This window comes from Leptosomus discolor, chromosome 6 (genome assembly GCF_034619465.1).
Source record: "Leptosomus discolor isolate bLepDis1 chromosome 6, bLepDis1.hap2, whole genome shotgun sequence".
Taxonomy (NCBI): domain Eukaryota; kingdom Metazoa; phylum Chordata; class Aves; order Leptosomiformes; family Leptosomidae; genus Leptosomus; species Leptosomus discolor.
The window spans coordinates 18,060,550-18,079,656 of record NC_141396.1 but is presented as its reverse complement, the minus strand read 5'-3'; the positions used below and the strand labels follow the sequence as shown (position 1 = coordinate 18,079,656).

The following is a 19,107-nucleotide window of genomic DNA, read 5'->3' as shown; positions in this document are numbered from 1 at the left end:
GGGTAGATGTTGTACTTAGGGACATGGTTTAGCGGTGTTGATAGAGCTAGGACGAAGGTTGGACTTGATGGTCTTGGAGGTCTCTTCCAACTGAAACTGTTCTATGATTCTATGATTTCAGCCTGGTGCTGGCAATAGTCTTCAGCAAATGTGTATTTTTAGAAGTACTGTCTGTATATATATTCATTAGTAAAATATTGGAAGTGATTTATCTGAAGTTTGAAACTTTGCTTGGAAAATAGCCCCTCTTGGCACGTGTGCCCCCTCACATTCTGGCAGATAGTTAAGACAAAAAATAATTATCTTGGATATAGAACAAGGGCTCTAGATTAGTGTGTGGATGTGAGGGTTAACCATAAAATATTTTGATGTGAACGCCAAATTGAAATGGTTCTGGGGTATTTTCTTCTCGTTCTGGGGTGTAAGTTCCTCAGGCTCCCCATTATTCAATGGGGGTAGTGCAGAAGCTTAGGAGTGAGAAAGGACGAGTCTATCCTCTTGTTTGTAGTAGTTGAAGCTTCATACCTTCTCTGAATCTGGGGTATGATCAGACTTTGTCCTGCAGGCCATGGAAACTGAGTTTGTTTCAAGGTCACCAAAGCAGGTCACTTCTTTAAAAGTACGATCCACTTGGCCTTGAGAGGGCATGTGATTAAATGACTTTTTTTGGGGGTGTCGCTTTCAAGTGTGGAACAAGAGACAGGCTGAAGGATTGTTAGTGCAGCAGACACTGCCTGATCCTCAGTCTTGCAATATTGAATTACTAATATTGAGCAAGTGCTAACTCAGTCTGTTTGGCAGGCTGGCTTGATGCTCTCCAGCTAGGAGAGCTAGGGTCACTTGGTTCTTTTTGGGTGTTTCTTGATGTAGGAGAGATTTGATACCTAACTCTGAGGTTTATGGATTTAGATAAATTACCATCTTATCCACCTATGTTGCATTTTTCTTGAGACCAGTCTTGGGAGTAGGTGTTCAGTGTCAGCTCTTATTCTGTTTCTGTCTAAAACCGATTTCTTTTTCTCAGCTTTTCCTGCCAGATAGGGGTAGCCTCCTGTAGGTTCCTGTCTTTCTGTCCTCATAGTCTGGGAACGGTGTAAATTTACAAATTGTTTGCCATTTTCATGCTTTGAGAGCTAAAGAATGTAAACCCATTAAAAGGGAAGTCACATTTTCTGTTCTCCCAAGACAGTTAGGCAGACTTCCTTACGTTCTTGTTCTGCCATCAAGACCAGCTTCAGCGTTTTTCTTCTCTTTCAGCCAATACTCGTAAATCCTTTTCTTTTAAAAAGGACGAAGAACAGAGGGAAAAAGTACAGTAAAGGAATTGTTAAGCTGTTTCTAGTTAAAGATGAATTACTGTGTATGGCCAAGGGTAGCTGGTTGTTGCCTGTGTCAGTCATAACCAGGCCTTTATGACAGAAGCATGCAATATCTTCTAAGATGTTTTTCCTGAACTGTCTTACTTATTTTCTGAGTTGCCAGTAAAATATATTATATGCTATAAAAACATAAGACAGAATTTTGATTTAATGAGGAAAGGATATGTTTGCAGTATTTTATAATCTGTTAGTATTTATGTACTCCTTCTACCTAATGCTGCAGGGCAAAACTGAGTTACCAGAATAGCTATGGGTAGATGCTGCTTATTACTGATTAAAACATTTCTTTCCTACATCAAAGCGTCTCCTGTCTATGGTGTAATATGTCACCGTTGCAATGTTTATCCGTATCAAACTATTGCATTGCAACACAAACAGAGGCATTCTGATCTATAAAAAATATTTTGATCAGTAGTAACTAGCAGCTGCCTTTGTTCTATTTTTAAATAATTAAATATTTCAGCTGTGTTAGATCATCTGCTATGCACATGTGCTACTGATAGGTCATGAAACTGAATCAAAATATAAAATTGAGGAGAGAAATCATGTCACTTTGAAATATTTAATTTAAATTTACAGAGATAACTGTTAATATTTGGGTTTTATTCTAAATCAGAATGGAAACAAACTTTGTGATGTGCAAATCCCCAAGTTACAAAAAGTTCTGAGATTGTTATAAAGTATCAGTGTGACATATCTTCAGGTATGAGTATTTGGAGACAACATGTCTACAAGGAGAATTTAAAGAGTGGGTTTTATTAAAACTGATTTTAATGGATATCATATTGTAAAAGGATACATAAAATATATGTTGATCATCATAGTATTTCAGTAGAATGTACATGCTCCCTGACTATCTTCGCATTTGTAGTTCTGAGATTGTTTGAGGCTTTGCATATGGATGTACAACAATTCAGAGGTAGAAACACCATCTGTTGGGAAACTTTCAATCTTCATTTTCAATACTTGATTTGAATGACATCCATATATTTGCACAACAGAAAACTGAAGTTACTGAGATTACTACTGTGTAACTATTGTAAAGACTTTATCAGGTCATGCGAAAACTAAGTAAAACTTAAGATTTCCTGTTTACATTTGACTTAACTATATTTTTTATGAGGTTTGACAGCAGTGTTTGAAGATTATATGGAACTTGGACAGTATTGTCTATCTAGAATGCCATATAGAATGGACCTTTACTTTTCCATCTTGATCTTCAGTTAATTTCAACCCATGCCACCAGATTTTATTCAGCTCTAACTGTTTATAAGCTTTTTGTAAGAAAAGCAGTAGGTTTGCCACATGACCTGAGAAAAGTGAAGGTGAATGGATCATATTTGTGTTTGCAGTCAGCAGCTGAACACAAAGGTCGTGCAAACAGAACAAATGTCATCTCAATCCTAGAAATGGTGCCACCCAGTTAGAGCTTTTTGCAACACTTTTGTTAGAAAAAAGTGCACTATAACAGTGCATTCTCAAAATCTTGGTGCTCATCAGACACTTTCCTGTAAATGCACATGAAAACCAGAGTAAGCAGACAGATGTATTTGCACATCTATTTCTGTGTAAAATTAGGCCACTCAAGCTAATAATTTTAAAGGAAACATACTGTTTCCTTTCCATTTGAAACTCTGCTTATTTAAGAAAATTCTCTTTAATATTTTTTTTTCAGTGCAGAATATAACCATTACATTCAATATTTCTTAAATTTAAACAAGTGCTTTCTTCAATGATCTTGTGGTATGATCATACTTCCTAATTTGCTGCTGTCATCCAGCATGTCCTTGTCTTTGACCTGCTGAATCTGTCTTGGGCAGGATTGGTGGTGGTTTTTTGTTTGCTTTGTTTAGTTTAAGGAGTGGAGATACAGGTACCAATTTTTCCTTCTTTTTATTTCCATTTTTTCATTGTACTATTGAAGATATATGTATATACACATACATAGGCATCACAGAGACCTAAATCTCTTCTTCTTTTTTCTTTTTTTTTCTTTCTCATTTCTTTACTATTTCTAGGGTTTTGTATATTTTAGCATAGATTGCTAATGGAAAAGTCTGCTTTCATATTGGTTTATTTTATCCCCCTCAAACTCCCCAATAAGAATACCAATATTGCTCTTTTGAGTACAGTTTTAGAACTATGTGTAGAATGGTTATACACAAGGAAAAACTTTTTCACTGTGAGGGTGACAGAGCACTGGAACAGGCTGCCCAGAGAGGTTGTGGAGTCTCCTTGTGACCTGCTCTAGGTGGTCCTGCTCTGGCAGGGGGGTTGGACTAGATGATCTTTCGAGGTCCCTTCTGACCCCTAACATTCTGTGGTTCTGTGATGTGTACATATACTTGTCTACCCCTTACAAGTAAAGCCAAATTTATTTTTATGTTCATCAGGTCTTGCTTTTAAAGTGCTAATATTTTGAAATATAACTGTTTTCAAGTTAAAAATGTTTGCACTACTTAAATATATGCAAGACCTTTGTGTTTTATTGGAGCAATGTAATTTACTTATGAAGAGTGCATTTCATTGTAATGTATATGCTGTTGTATTTTATAAGTGGCTTTCTTTACTGATGGCATATATTTGTTTTAGTCGATAACAGGAAGAGTTAGTATCAGCAAGCTTCATTACTGGTATTCATAGCTGATAATTATTCACTTCTGTTGCCATTGCCACAATATGTATTTGCACAGTAAAAAATATACGTATAAGCACAGTAATAGTTCTTCATGTTTCCCTTCTGTCAAACAATAGTATTTTTGTTCTGCTGAGTATGTTACTGTATAAAAGTTATATAAGTCCAAGTAGGTGTTTAAATTACATGGGTGAACAAATGGCAGATAGACTTAAATAAAAAAAAGGAGGGGGCGGGGGAAGAGAAAAAGAAAAAAAAAAAACCAGCAAACTTCTTCAGGGTGTTACCTTTCATTTTTCTAATTCTTTATGCAGATCCTTGTTTACACAGTTTTTGTTTCTGAAATTGTTTTGGGCATGTGTGTTGAGTTAGTGTAGCTTCAGCTTCAGGTATCTCTGGTTTCAGGGGAAGAGGAGAGAGAGTTATCTGAGGTTTACTCAGGTAAAAATTATTACAATTCTTGTATATACATACACATGCTTCATGTATTTTGGCCATTTGTGAATCATGTAGCAAAGACTTACGGTTGAGTTGGGATATGGGTTTGTGTGGGGGGGTGTTAGCTTGTGCTGTAAACTAGGCATAAAGTAGACCCGAATAAATATGAGTCAAAACAGTCTTGTTTCAGATGTTTGAGGAAATACTGGTCTTCCTTTGATTTTTGCACTTCTTTGTGTCTAAGCTTTGCTGTACGCCGCTTGCTACCTATCCATCCGAATAACTGTTGCTGTTTTGTAATGCCTTTTGTTGGCACCAACTTTGAAATAATTTGATAGAAGAGATAAGATAATAAAGGAGGTGTTATTACTGAGGAGGTATAGCAGACCTAGTCCTGTTGCCAGTTTCATTTGACCTTGCCACTGGAGTCTCGAGTCATAACTTGTAACTGATATCAAAAATGATCTTAAAAACTATGTGAGAGGAAGTTTTCATTCCCAGCAAGTTCAGGACAGGTCAAAAGCAGGGCAGCTTTTCTATGTTCTATCAAATCTTATGCTGATTACCAGTTGCTGAAGTGGTGTAAGTGGTTGATCTTGGTGAAAGCTATGAGTTATAACAGTTTTACTCAGTATATAACCAGAGGGTATTGTTTCTTGGAAGGTTGATTGTAATATGAAAATTATGAGAATAGGTAACTGTAATCTTAAAAATCCTTCACTGAGTAAGTGTTCATGTCCAGGAGCTGATTAGGATTTCAGAAGTTTGAAAAACCACAGAGCACTTAGGAGAGAAAATGAATAAAAAGAGAAAATTAATTCAGAAGTCTCTGAAATCAAAAACAGTACTTAGATCTGGAACTGGTGTTTTGTTTCAGACGTGGGAAAAAATGGTAATACCAACACATACATACAAAGATGAAATCAAAGATTTGTTTTACACTTAGTTGTAAACAGATTGTGCTCATAAGTTTGAACAAAAATAGTGGATTTTAAAGTCGAAATTAAGGCGACCACTATAGGCAAGCCTGGCACTAGATGCTGTCAAAAAACTGCAATAGTGGTAAAACTGTGCCTGATACCCAGGTTTGTTTTTTTTTCTGGAACAACATTCCTTCTCAAAACTGTTCATGTAACTTGAAATTACCTAGACAATTGAAAAAAATCAGATTATCTGTTTGCAGAAGATTTAATAAAGAGATTTGTATGTGGGAAGAGTATACTTCCTTAAGGTATTGGGAACGTTTCAGAACTGTTTCAAAATTATTACTCCTCCCTACAAAGAATGAGGTGAAGTTAAATTCCATATAATAACATCTTATTTCCAATATAATATAGAAGAGAATATTCACGTTTGAGCTGTGCTCTGAGAAGGAATTGGGTGCTCTGCCATTACAGGCATGATATTGCACATGCAGTAGAGCACTTAGGCAGTCCAGCCAGAAAAGTATCTCCAAATGCTGTTAGCAGAGAGAATTTAAGGAATTTAATGACATAAGATATGCAAAAGAGCAGCCTGGGCTATACAAGAATCATTAAACCCTTGTTTATACTCTGAAATGTTTAAAGACCAAGAAGTATACAACTAGATTTTTTTTTTTTTAAATTAGGAATTGAAAATACTTAATGTAAAAGAGCGATTATTGGTGCAGCCTAACGTCAGTAGTATAAGTGCTCGTTATAAAAGCACATCATACTCAATACATAGTTACGAAACCAAGACAGGCAAACTGAAAATGGCAGATGTACGCTGAATACAAGTACTGGGGATGTTGTTACTGGAATGGTTCCTATTTATGACTTCAGTGAACTGCTGGAGTCCGTAACTTCTGTACTCTAAGTTCTCTGTGTTTCTGCTTATTGTGCTCAAGATTGTTGAAAAGCAGAAATTCTGGATAAAATTTCTGTTTTAAAACTATGATTAGAAATATGAGCTTATATAGACTTCATAAAGGTCTAGGTAGCATATGTGTGCTTTTCTTAAAATTGATTGTTTTCCGATAGTAATTTCTGTGTTTAACCCAAATATGTCCTTGAAAGTACATATTTTTAATTATATTTCAAAGTTTTACATTGCACCTTCAAATAAATAAATTTATCATTTCATTTTTGTGCTCTCATTACTTGAATAATTATGCAGTTTTATAATCTGCATATGGCCTCTTTTTTCAATTGAATAATTTGCTTCAAGCAGCACAATATTCAAATGTTGTAGCTAATATGAAAGGCTATATAATTATTGGTGACTAAATTGTCTTAATTATGTGTTACTGGTCTGTTTCGAATGCTTTTAGTACAGGTGTGTTTTGAAAGTATTCCGTGAATTTGTTTCTATAGAATTGCACTAGGGGACCTCTGAAGATGCACAGAATTATCCCACACTGTTGCTTAACTCAGTATGAGAACATGTCCTTCTGCTTGGGCTGCTCTGTGTTTTCTGCTCCTCTTAAAAAGATAGCTGACAAGAACTGTTTAAAAATAGCAGGCCAAGGGCAGGTGACAGAATGTCACACAAACAGCACCTGGTCCAGTGACAGCCTGGAGGGAGGAAAAAACCAAACCCAGATGTCACAGATATGATTCTATTTCTGAAGCTGGTCAAACAGCAGAATTTCAGCTTCAGCAAAGGAAAAGAGAAGGGCCCATCCCAGCATTATGCATTCAAATTTTCCTCTAGTTTTTTCATAGCAGTTCCCTTTTTTCTATTACAAGTATTAGTTTACAAGTATAGATTATTATATACAACTCTTCTCTTTACAAGTAATATCTGTAACCTCACGCTCATTAATATGCTGTTAAGGAAAAGGGAATTAATGTCAATCTGGCAAGATTTCTGAAATATTTTGGCACAAGCTTATACTAACTGAAATAATATCAGCTTTAAGGTTTCTGCAGTGCCAGATTAACGTGAAAAAATGTATAGGAGAATTATGTCTGCAATTAGGAAATCTGAAGTGTTAATGAAGATCTCTTTAAGAAGCTTTGCTCAAGGAGTTGGAAAGTAAAAATGGAAATTTTATTTACCTTCCTTCTGCCCCTGTTTCTTTCTGGAGGTGCTGTTTGCTTCATAGTCTTATTGTGATGGCACATTTTTCTAAAAGAATGAGGAAATTATAATCTGAAGAAAATGTATATATTTTCTTTTCTTGAACTGCTTGTGACTTAGTTTCAGGAGTGTACTGAAACTTCATGCTGCATCTGCTCAGAAAGAATATTAATTGCAGCTCGGCGGTGTCTGTGACTGGAAAAAAAGGCTTTAACTTATTTGTAAGAACTAAAAATGTTGGAGAAGATTTGCTTTAGTTCTGCTTTGTCAAAGCTTATTTGTTAAAACTTGGTTTTGCAGAAGTACAGGAAGTTAATGGTTATATTGGTTCATCAGTGCAGTGAGTGGGTCTTGAGCTCCCGTATTTGAGTGCCAGTGTAGTGAAGAAACGTAAACTGCCTGCTTCCTTAGCTCTCAAGCATAACCACAAGTCTAGAGATACAGAAAGCATATGGAATGGATCACAACACTTGTAAGTAACTGAAGTTACTTACATTACTTAATTGAAATAATTTTTATGTGGCTATAATGATCCTTTTATATCTCTTTCCACACAAGGACTAATATCAATTACAGCTTTCAAATTGTTTTGGGGATTTTAGTTAAGAAAGTGCTGTTACAAAGTTTCTTCAGTGTAAGTTTTTAATACTTCAGCTCAGTTAAATAGTATCTAAAACTAATCTGAACAGCGGCAGAGTTGGCTCGTTTCTTGCTTTGACTGTAAAAGTAGATTTCCCTGGACTATCTCCTTTGGAACAAAGTAACTGTGTGTGAATTTGTTGCCATTCCAGTTGCTGAAGTTATCAGAGATCTTCTTAAGACAGCATTTCAATTGTTAAATTCCGCCTGAGAAAACTTTGCATCTCTTTAGCTTCCTGGAAACTGGTACCAGCAGAGGCCATCTAAATTTAATGGTGAACCTTCAGTATATGATGGTCCCATATAATGGTCAATAATAAATACTTTTCAAAGTACATAATGTACTCCATGTGAACAACGTTCCCTCCAATCCAGTATCATCTCAAATAGAAAACAATAGCAGATTCTTAGGGAAGAATACAAAAACAGGGTAAGCACTCTGTCTCCAACCATCTGTTAACTTGAGAGCTTCTGGTGTCAAAGATAATATGGAAAATAGTGATTAACTTTTACCAGTTAAGTGGACTTTTTGTAATGCTGTACTTATTATTTGAAGCCTACTATAAATGACATAACTGTAGCAAGGCTGAACTTTGAGGCCTTATTTTGAAAGGATGAACAATACTTTCTTAGTACAAAGCAAAGGGGTGTATTAAAAAAAATATTTCATTGTTTATTTTGTGATTATTTTTTTTCCCCAATATTTCAAGTACATAATACTAAAGGTACTATGGTGTTAAATATCATAAATATGTATTCTTGGGAAGCTGTCTTCATTAGGTGGAAGATTTGGCTACCCTGACTGTTCATCCCCTTTAGGAATTTTTCATATTAATGAATTTAATTCAGTTTTGAAATAAAAACATTTAAAATAGCTTTTATTTACATTGCAGGGCGTATGGGAATAAACTTCCATCATCCAGGAACAGACAATATTATGGCTCTTAATAGTAAGTAGTTAATATCTAGTGACTTACATTGTCATATTGAATATGAATTCTTACATATATGGTGCACATAGCTGTACAGTCAGATGTAAATATATGTAATAATATTTGCATAGATGCTTCTGTGCACTCTCTTAAAGTGTTTTTTATAAATCAGTCCTCTGACTTGATTGGTAGAATTGGTGAATTTTGTTTTAGCTTTATAATAGCTTTGTGTTCCACTGGAAGCTTCCTAATGCCTGCTATAGATAATACTGTAAAACAATCTCTATTGTTCACTGTTTTGTGGGTGTGTATGTCTACTAAAGCTGTAACTAATTTGTGATATCTCTCCAGATATATTTCTTCTTGTTGGGATGAGTTGTTACAAGCTTTGCATACAATTATATTGACTGATGGAGTTTACTTTGTTGGTTTCCCTAAAAGATTATGTAGACAGGACTGGAGAGAATGTTTAGCCATCTAAATAATGAAGCAAAAGAGTGGGGCTGAACTTCACTGAAAGATTACTTATTTTTTTTGTGTGTTGGGAAACAAAAATAAATTAAAGGAAAAAAAAATCTAGCCCTGAACATATGCATTCAAAAAACCTGCCAAAATGGATCTGGAAGCTCTAGAGACAGCCTTGTTTCATGTATGGGGGTGGTGGTGGTGTGTGTGTGAAATGGAGGGTTAGGCACCACCAACATAATGTAGAACTGAACTATGAAATCAAAGCATAGTTTTTGTCCATCTAATCCTAAGAAATACCAGCTATTTTGAAATGTCTGATTTTGCTTAAAATGTTGTGTTAGAGGTGCTAGGATTAATTTACTAACTTCTATAAAAATTTTTGCCTTTGCACTGTCTATACGTTATACTGTGTATAGTTGAAATCTGCAGGGTTTTGTGTCATACCAAACAGAATTAAAAAAACCAAAAAACTGAAGAACTGAAAATTTGTAATAGACAAGATGCAAGGGTTTAAACATTTGGCTTTAAATGCCAGCATTTGGAACCTGTAAGACTTTGCATGTGCTCTTTTTCCTAGTTTTACACTGCTGCTGATGAGGCGAGATTTTGCAGAGTTTCAGTTGTTGTACCCTATGTGCCTCATTTTCTTAGGGGCACATGAAATTATGGGAAATCAAGTAATTTACTGGGATAAATGCTCCATTTAATTAAAGACTTTATTAAAAGAGGAATCTGTTCATGTGTGTATGCGTGTGTGTAAATAAGTTCTACGCAGGATATTCTGCTGCTGTTTAACATTAATTCTGGTCTCTGAATGTCTTTGTTCTAATGTGGGCATTTCAATAAGCTGATTGCAATAGTAATATAACCATGAATATGAGAGATCATGATTGAATTTTGAGTTATTTTCAAAATTTGACAGTTACTGTAGAATATATAGCAGTATTCTTACAAAGTCTTATAGACACTTTTGGAAGACAGGAATGAAAAATTGATACAAAAAGCTATAGTATATACTATATTATATCAAATCAGGGTTGTTTCGTTTTGGGACAATTCACTTTTGTTCTAAATGAATGAATACATTCTATTCTGATTTCTGTCATTGCTAGAGAAACTTAAAGAAAAAGGTTGCCTTTTAATGGAAATAATATTTAAGAAAAATAATTCTTCTTAATTCCTTTGAAAATTTTACAGCAGCTACATAATCTAATTATTTATAAAAAATAATGGTCCTTTGCAGCTGTAGTCCTGATATATGGCTAAAATATTAGTATAGCTAACTAAGGGACCTAAACAAAATATATTTATGCATTTCCAGTATTTAAAATATTGTGAGTTTATTGAAATATTAACTGTTTACAGACTTAGATAAACCTGGAATCATAAATATGCAATTTATGCAAAATAGTAGCAATTGTCCTTTTGAATGAAATTCAGCTCAAATTGAAAGTCTGGATAAGTTCCCATATATTTGCCTTCTCCTGCATCTCTTCTCCCTCCCATTCTTTACCAGGCAAGGCCACACCGTTTTTGGCCATTACTAAGAGCCCAGAAGGTAGAATTATTGTACTGTGTAACCTGTTGGTTTTTGCTCTGAAATCTTTGAAGAGTTGAAAATAAATTCAACTATTCAAGTACAAAGCTTAAAAATCACTTTCTGTGATTTAAATCGTATTTTGTACGTAGCTAAAACTGAGAAATTTAGAACTAGGTAATTCACATGTAATCCATTACCTTTGTTGTGGAGAAATATACTATGGAAAATTAGTCCAAGAAGAAATATTCTTTCCTGTGCTGGAATTGTTGTGGTTTGGGTTTAAAAAAAAATAAAATAATTAAAATAACATAGAAATTGCCAAAAAATAGTTCATCCCAGTAATTTTTGGAACAATTTGGAGTACTTATGTAACTTCTTTAAATCATAATACTTGTAATATCTATATATAATTCCTGTGAAACCAAACACTGCTGAATCTGCAAATCCAACCTTCACATTCTATTTATAGTTGCTGCCACATAAGCATTTTTCTCTTTTCCTGTGAAGACATAGTAATAATCTTTTAATTTTATTACTCGGAGCTCAGTTTCTCACTAACAGCATACGCACTATTTTGAAGCTGGAAGACAACATAGGCTTATGCCAACGGCAATGCAAAACTTTACTTCATGTGTTGTAGGGAGAGGGGAAACTTTTCTGAGGGGTATTCATCCCTCTTCCTCCTTCTCCTCCTTTATGGCAACACTTTTAACTGTACTTCAGCTGGTATTCTTGTTTACTGATTACAGCTTTTTGAAAGGGATTTTCCTGACTGATTTTCCTGCTGCCTGCAAATGTTGAAGGGAATTGTTTGCTTTGAGGGAAGGTGTTACTTGCTTAGTTGGCAGGACTTAGTGTAGAGCATACTACCACTATTTTGTTCATTGTTTTGCAAAGCTATAAATCATCATCATCTCAAAGGACTGAGTTCTGAAATAATGAAATTAGATGAGATAGAAGAGATTACTTTTAAATGCATAATCATTATGAATCTCTTCTTTCATTAATGGCATTATGTTTGTGTACATATGCAAACTGTAGCACATGTATGTAAGAATGTTTGTGTTGTAGAGTTGCGTGAAGTTCTCTGTCAGAAGTAGGCTTTTCTTGAGGAACGCAGTGTGTGAATATTCAGAGAGATCTGAGCATAATCCTAAAGAGCACTTAAACAAAAGGAAGACACAAATATTTAGATTTGAAACATTGTGGAAAGGGGAAAAGCTATAGCTTTTGTTTATGCTAGCTCTAATTGAAATTTCTGTAATTGACATAGTGTTTTTAATCAAGTAGTGTCTTCTGTTTGTTATTTTTTAATAATGTCATTCATACTGAGGTAAATAGCAGAAGAATTTTTATAAACTTTCATCTACAGCATCTTACTAAATACAATTGATACTGTAATTTCTAGGGGAAATGTTGCATGAATTGAACTATTGATTTTATTTACCTAAATTCATGTATGAACTTAGAGGAACCATCTATTGACGATTATTTTAGTAGATTTTTGCAATACTAGCTAAAGTTATGTTTACAATACTAAGCAAAACCTGAAAATAAATTAATTTGCTTTGTCAAAATTAACTCAAAGGTGCCCTCCATCCCCTTTTGCTAGTATTCACTCCCCTTTGCAGTGATACATTTCTGCAGCCATTGCTTCTGTTTGGGGGACACTGGATGTTCTCTTGCATTAATATGTACTCCTTTTTAATTAGCTATATAAATAGGACTAAATCATAGATTTATTGAATAGTTTGGATTGGAAGGGACCTTTAAAGATCACCTAGTCCAACCCCCTGCAGGGAGCAGGGACATTTTAGCTACAGCAGGTTGCTCAGAGCCCTGTCCAACCTGACCTTGAATGTTTCCAGGGATGGGACTTCCACAGTCTCTCTGGGCAACCTGTCCTGGGTCCTTCTCTGCAGGGCTGCTCCTGATCCCTTCATTCCCCAGCCTGTATTGATATCGGGGATTGCCCCAACCCAGGTGGAGGACCTTGGACTTGGCCTAGTTGAACCTCATGAGGTTCACACAGGCCCGCTTCTCAAGCTTGTCCAGGTCCTTCTGGATGGCATCCCGTCTCTTCAACCATGCCACTCATTTGGTGTCATCTGTAGACCTACTGAGGGTGCTCTTGATCCCACCATCTATGTCTTTGATGAAGATATTAAACAGCACTGGTCCCAGTATGGACCCCTGAGGGACACCCCTTGTCACAGATCTCCATCTGGACATCGAGCCGTTGACCATTATCCCTCTGGATGCAACAATCCAACCAGTTCCTCATCCACTGAAGATTCCACCCATCAAATCCATATCTCTCCAATTTAGAGAGAAGGATGCTGTGGGGGACTGTGTCAAAGGTCTTACAGAAGTCCAGATAGATGACATCTGTCACTCTTCCGTTGTCCACTGATATTGTCACTCCACCATAGAAGGCCACCAGGTTGGTCAGGCAGGACTTGCCATGCTGGCTGTCTCAAATCACCTCCCTGTCCTCCATGTGCCTTAGCATAGCTTCTAGGAGGATGTGTTCCATGATCTTCCCAGGCACAGAGGGGAGGCTGACAGGTCGATAGTTCCCAGGGTCCTCCTTTCTTCCCTTTTTAAAAACAGGTGTAATGTTTCCTTTTTTCCAGTCACCAGGGACTTCACCTGACTGCCATGACTTTTCAAATATCATGGAGAGTGGCTTAACAACTACATCAGTGAGTTCCCTCAGGGCTCTGGGATGCATCTCGTCAGGTCCAGTAGACTGTATGTTCAGGTTCCTCAGGTGGTCATGAACCTGATCTATTACAGTGGGAGGGACTTTGCTTCCCCAGTCCCTGCCTTGCAGCCTGTCTGCTTGAGATGTGTAGGAAGAGAGGTTGTCAGTGAAGACTGAGCAAAAATGTTGTTGAATACCTCAGCCTTCTCCCTGAAGACAGTTTCCCAGGGAGTCCTATTGACTAACTCCTTGAAGAGCTGGAAGTTTGCTTTCCTAAAATTCAGGGTCCTGACTTTAGTGTGCCTGACCCATATCCCTCAGGACTGCGAACTTCACTAGTGTGTGATCACTGCAGCCCAAGTTGCCTCCAATCTTGATGTCACCGATTAGCTCACTTGCATTGTTGATGATCCGGTCCAGGATTGCAGCCCCCCTGGTAGGGCTATTACCTGTCTTAAAACGTTATCTTCAATGCATTTCAGGAGTCTCCTGGATTGCCTACAGCACACCATGTTACTTTTCCAGAAGATGTCAGGGTGGTTGAAGTCCCCCAGCAGGACGAGAGACTGCGAGCGCAAAGCCTGCCATAGCTGGAGTATGGTGACTTTATCCATAGGCTCCCCTTGATCAGGCAGCCTGTAATAAGCACCAGCCACAAGGTTCACTTTGTTGCCTGGGTCTTTGATTCTTACCCATAAGCTTTTGACCTGCTCATGGCTATTTCTCAGAGACTGCTCTTCACACTCTATCCATGTATTGATGTAGAGGGCCATGCCTCTGTCCCTCCTTCCTCACCCGCCCCTTCTGAACAGCCTGTAGCCATTGATAGCCACACTCCAGTCATGAGATTCATCCCACCAAGTTTCAGCAATGGCAACCACGTAATAGCTTTCTAGCAGCACGGAGGCTTCCAACTCTGGTTTGTGGCCCATGCTGTGTGCGTTGGTGTAGAGGCACCTCAGCTGGGCTGTCAGTTGTGTCACCACCTTAGAGGAGCACCCCTTAATTCCTTTGAGATATTTCACTGGTGTTCCCCTATTGGCTCCTGTTACCTCAGGAGCCCCTGGCTCATCTCCGTCAGACTTCAAGCGTGCTGCAGCATAGCCAGCATGCCTCAGAGCAAGAGGCTGAGGGCACTTGCTAGCACCCCATCTCTCTAACCATGGCATGTCATCCCACAGCTTGTCACAGCTGAATACAGTCACCTACATGCTAGGTAGTGAGCTACCTTTGATGCTTCTTGTGAACTCCAGAAAGCCAACAATAAACTTTAGTTGGAGAGAGCTATAGCAGGTGAAAAACAGAGACAGGGAATAAACGAGGGTGTGTGATCTTTCTAAGGAAGCACTGAACTGTATTGCTGGGATCCCAAACAAAATTCTGTAAAATGACTTTAGACTAAAGGTAGTTAAACCAAGACACGAGAAAACCGCCTTTGTGAAATGATGGAATTTTGTTTTTCTTAAAGCTCCTCTGTACAGTGACTTTGCACTGCTATTGGGCTTCAAATGTTCCATCTGTTTCCCAATATTTATTCTTGTCTCATATGAAAACATGTCATCTGTGAGCTCTGAAACTATTTGCTCTCCATCTGACTGCCTTCTTTTCATTAGTGTCATTTAGTTCTGTTTGTTCTGAGTAAAATAGTTTGAAAAATACATTAAGGCAAGGATTTGGGGCAACTTTTTAGACGTTTGTGTAGAGATTTTGTTTTTGTTCTGTTAATATAGATAATAATTATGTGGGGAAGTCTTCATGCCATGATAGAGAATGTAATGGCACCAAAACAATTTCATTTTTTATTTTCCTGCTTCTATTGGTTTTAAAATTGCCTTCACTCCTCAAGAGCTATTGTTCTTGACTCTTCCTATATTCTGGTGTGTTGTTTTCAAACATATACAGTGTTAGATATAACAAAGTTGCTGAAATGGCATTTTATATTTGAATCTTTTGCCAATGCTATTGGTATACCTTGAAATGAACTGCTCCAAATAGAAAGTTTACTGAATTCTTTTTGTCTTGCAAAATCTTGGGTTGGCAGTTTAATAGCTAAGAAAAGCTTGGGTTTCGTAGTGGTAATATTCTGGGAAAATGTGTGGCTAAATTTTGAGAGGCATCAATCTCTTCTAATAGTTTGGTGCTGCCTATAGGATTTGCTGAGCCCCACTGCCAAGTCGGGTTACTGACGTGTTACTCGGCTGTTAATATATAAGGAATAATAGAAAGCAATAAAAGACACTGAGAGAGCTAATAAGATCTGCAAAGCTAGACCTAATTTGATAGTGGTGAGATCAGAATTTGTTTAACTGGAGGGAAAAAATGAACGATGTAAAATGTGACATAACAAAGGCAGCAGGGTTCGTAAGAGTCCCAGAGTGTGCAAACTGTCACTTTACACAGACCCTTGTTAAGTTTTTCGAAATCAGCTGTGCAAAGAGTTAGTATCGAAGCTGCCTTGGGGCCTGTGAGGTGGCCTAGCTGATATCTCAAAGTCGCTTCTATATCTGTTTAACAAAAAATAAAGGGGGTGGGGAGCAGGGGGGAGCAATAAAACATGCTTTTTCTTCATCCCTTCAATTTTTTATATTAGCATCTGTGCTTTCAGAGACCTGATTTGGATTTGGCTATTACTGAAGGCAGTATCTCTTATCAATGAATGCTAAAGTCTTTTTCTAGCAGAGGAAGATTTCTGAAATTATCTTCCTTTTAATGCAACTTTGTCTTTGTAGTGCTGTACTACTTTTTTTTTTTTTTTTTTTTTTTTTCCCTCCACCACTTTTCCTGCCTCGTAATCTCACCAATGTGCTTTCCTTTCGTCTATGTGATCTTCTCTACTGTGGGTGAGTGCAATCTGTTTCTGCAGAATTTTAAGAACAAGATTTGTCAGCTTATTCCACAAGCATTGTATGTGGTGCTAGAAGAGATGAGACAGCAGTCCAGAATTAGGTTTGGTAATGAAGGAAGTTCCTATCAGCCTGGCTGTTAGAAATGTGAGTTTTCTCATTGATCTATTTTTTTTAACTAAAACAAATAAATGAAAAGAGATATGCCTTCCCTTCTGCACAGATGTTGGACTGCTCAGTATGCCTAAGGAAGGAAGACCCGAGCTGTTTAAACAATAGTTTTGAGTATCAAATGCAATTCATTACTTCGATCAAGTGTTTGAGGTCCAGTGTGTGGGCCTTAACTGCATAGAGCTTGCATGTAGATTGTATTAGTCCGATGGTGGGATTCAATTGTACCTGTATGTCAGCACATGTTATCAGGGAAGTTGTTGTAATGCTTGCATTGCTAGTGCTGGAAAAATGTGAACCAGAAGGGACTGTTGGGGCTCATATCATCAAATTATCACAGTGCCCATCTGTCCATCCAGCCCATCTACCAGTGGAAATTAAGAATCCCCTTTTGAACCACTCTTAGATGAGCAATAATTCCCCTGTCCATACCTCTGCTGAAATCTGTGAAGAGGATCTTTCACAGCTTGTCAGTTTTATGTTGCTGTTAGAATCTGATTTAAAAGACAAGTCAACAAATTAATTGGCAATATATGAACGTACTGAAAGTGCATCAGCTTGTCTATAGACTTAAGTTGTCAGATTTTTAATAAGGTTTGATGCATTTGAAAACGTTCTCCAGAAAGTTTTCTCTCCTGAGTTATTAATTAGGCCATAATGAAGCTGCTGAAAGCTTTTGATCTGCCAGTAGGTGAACAATAGTGAAGTTTCTATACAGAACAGTTTCTTGATGGTAGTGATAGTAACATGTTGAATAAATATCAGCATGTGGTTGATGGGCTTCATAAAAATATGTTTTAAGAAGGTGATTGTGTTTCAATCAAGCTTGTTAATTGTTCTGATGTTCTCCCTTGTGCAGCTAGCTGTCTTCCCAGGGCAACTTTTCCCCACAGCTTCTGATCTATAGAAATTGCACCCTTAACTAGAGATAAAGCTGTTAGAGGTGATACTCATTGTTTCACATGACTAACATCTGTTGTCTCCAGAAGATGAAGTAAGGTGGTTTGTGTTTTCACAAGTGTTTCTTAACTTCAAAGTCTTAGTTCACAGGGATACTGAACTATAAGTTGTTATTACGCCTTCTTGTACTGATGTATTGTGTCAGCATTTAATTGAATCATGTCAGATGATAGGCGTTTCTAGGTTGAACTTTTATGTAGTCATCCCTGATAACTATTTTTCCCAAGCGCCACCAATTTTTATTTTCTGCTGTCTTGTAACTGAAGTGTATTGTGAACAGTGCATACTGCAAGCCTTATGTGAGTATAGCCAGCCCAGTTACAGGTGTGGTTTGAAACCAGAATAGTAAACCAGTACAAGCCCTAAAGCATGCATAGTTTTTGTGGAAAAGTGTTCTCATGGCCTTCTTATGGAATAATCCTATTCCACAGGAGTAAGTTAAACCAGTGACAGTGCATAACTGCGTTTCTGAACTTTTTGTCTTTGCAGCCTTGATAAAGCTAATGAGGCTGATAATGAATATCAGTTTCACTGCTCTATTTCTATTTTCTCTATCCCATTTGGAAGCTTTTTTTTTTTTTTCACTTAGCTATGCTTGTCCCTTATTTTGTATTATCAAAATAACTAACTACTAGAATACAATTTTCTCTGGATCTTATAACTGTTCTTCCTTATAGTCTGTCTCTACTGTGACTGTACTGAGTTACCAAGAGATTAAAGAAGCTGAAATGCTTCAGTTTGAGGAGGAGAAGGCTGAAGGTGAATGTGATGGAGCCTTAGAAAAATCACAAGGGAATGCAAAACTGCTTTTCAACATGTGCCATAGAGCTAGAACTAATGGGGCAATTGGTGAAACTTCCAGTAGATCCATTTAAAGCCCACAGAAGAAAGTGCATCTGTAGTTTTACTTTTGGAACTTCCTGCCACAGGGACTTGTGGAAGTAGATAGTATCAGCAGGTTCAAAAAAGCATTAGGCAAATTGTTAACAAAAGGCCTTTAGGTAGGTATTAGAAGTAGGTGAGAGTGTGGCTCCTAAGTTGTTTCATCCAATGACTGTGAATGCTAAGGTAATAGAAGAGAAGCATATCACTAATAGTGGCCAGTCTAACATGCTCTTTTTAGGGTCAGTATTGAAGACTGAATACTTACCTGGATGGTTCATTTGTCTTACCCAGCAGGGCCTTGCATATGAGCTCTCATAGGCATTCTAGCGGAGCTATGGTTTGTGTCTATGTTTTAACATACACCAAGAATAAGATTATGTAAATATGTTTTAGTCAAAGTCCTTTCTTTTCTGTAGGTTGTCACTTAGTTTCATCTCTTTCAAATAAATTGCAGAACACCTGCCT

General features: G+C 37.1%; 1 protein-coding gene across 1 annotated transcript in view; it reads left to right on the top strand.

Moving 5' to 3' along the window:
* Positions 1 to 19,107, top strand: part of CPEB3 (cytoplasmic polyadenylation element binding protein 3) — a 95,934-nt gene that overhangs the window by 35,962 nt on the left and 40,865 nt on the right. Inside the window, exon 4 of the mRNA XM_086466709.1 lies at positions 9,030 to 9,086. Coding sequence (XP_086322835.1) covers positions 9,030 to 9,086 — 57 coding nt within the window. The remainder of the gene's footprint in view (positions 1 to 9,029; positions 9,087 to 19,107) is intronic.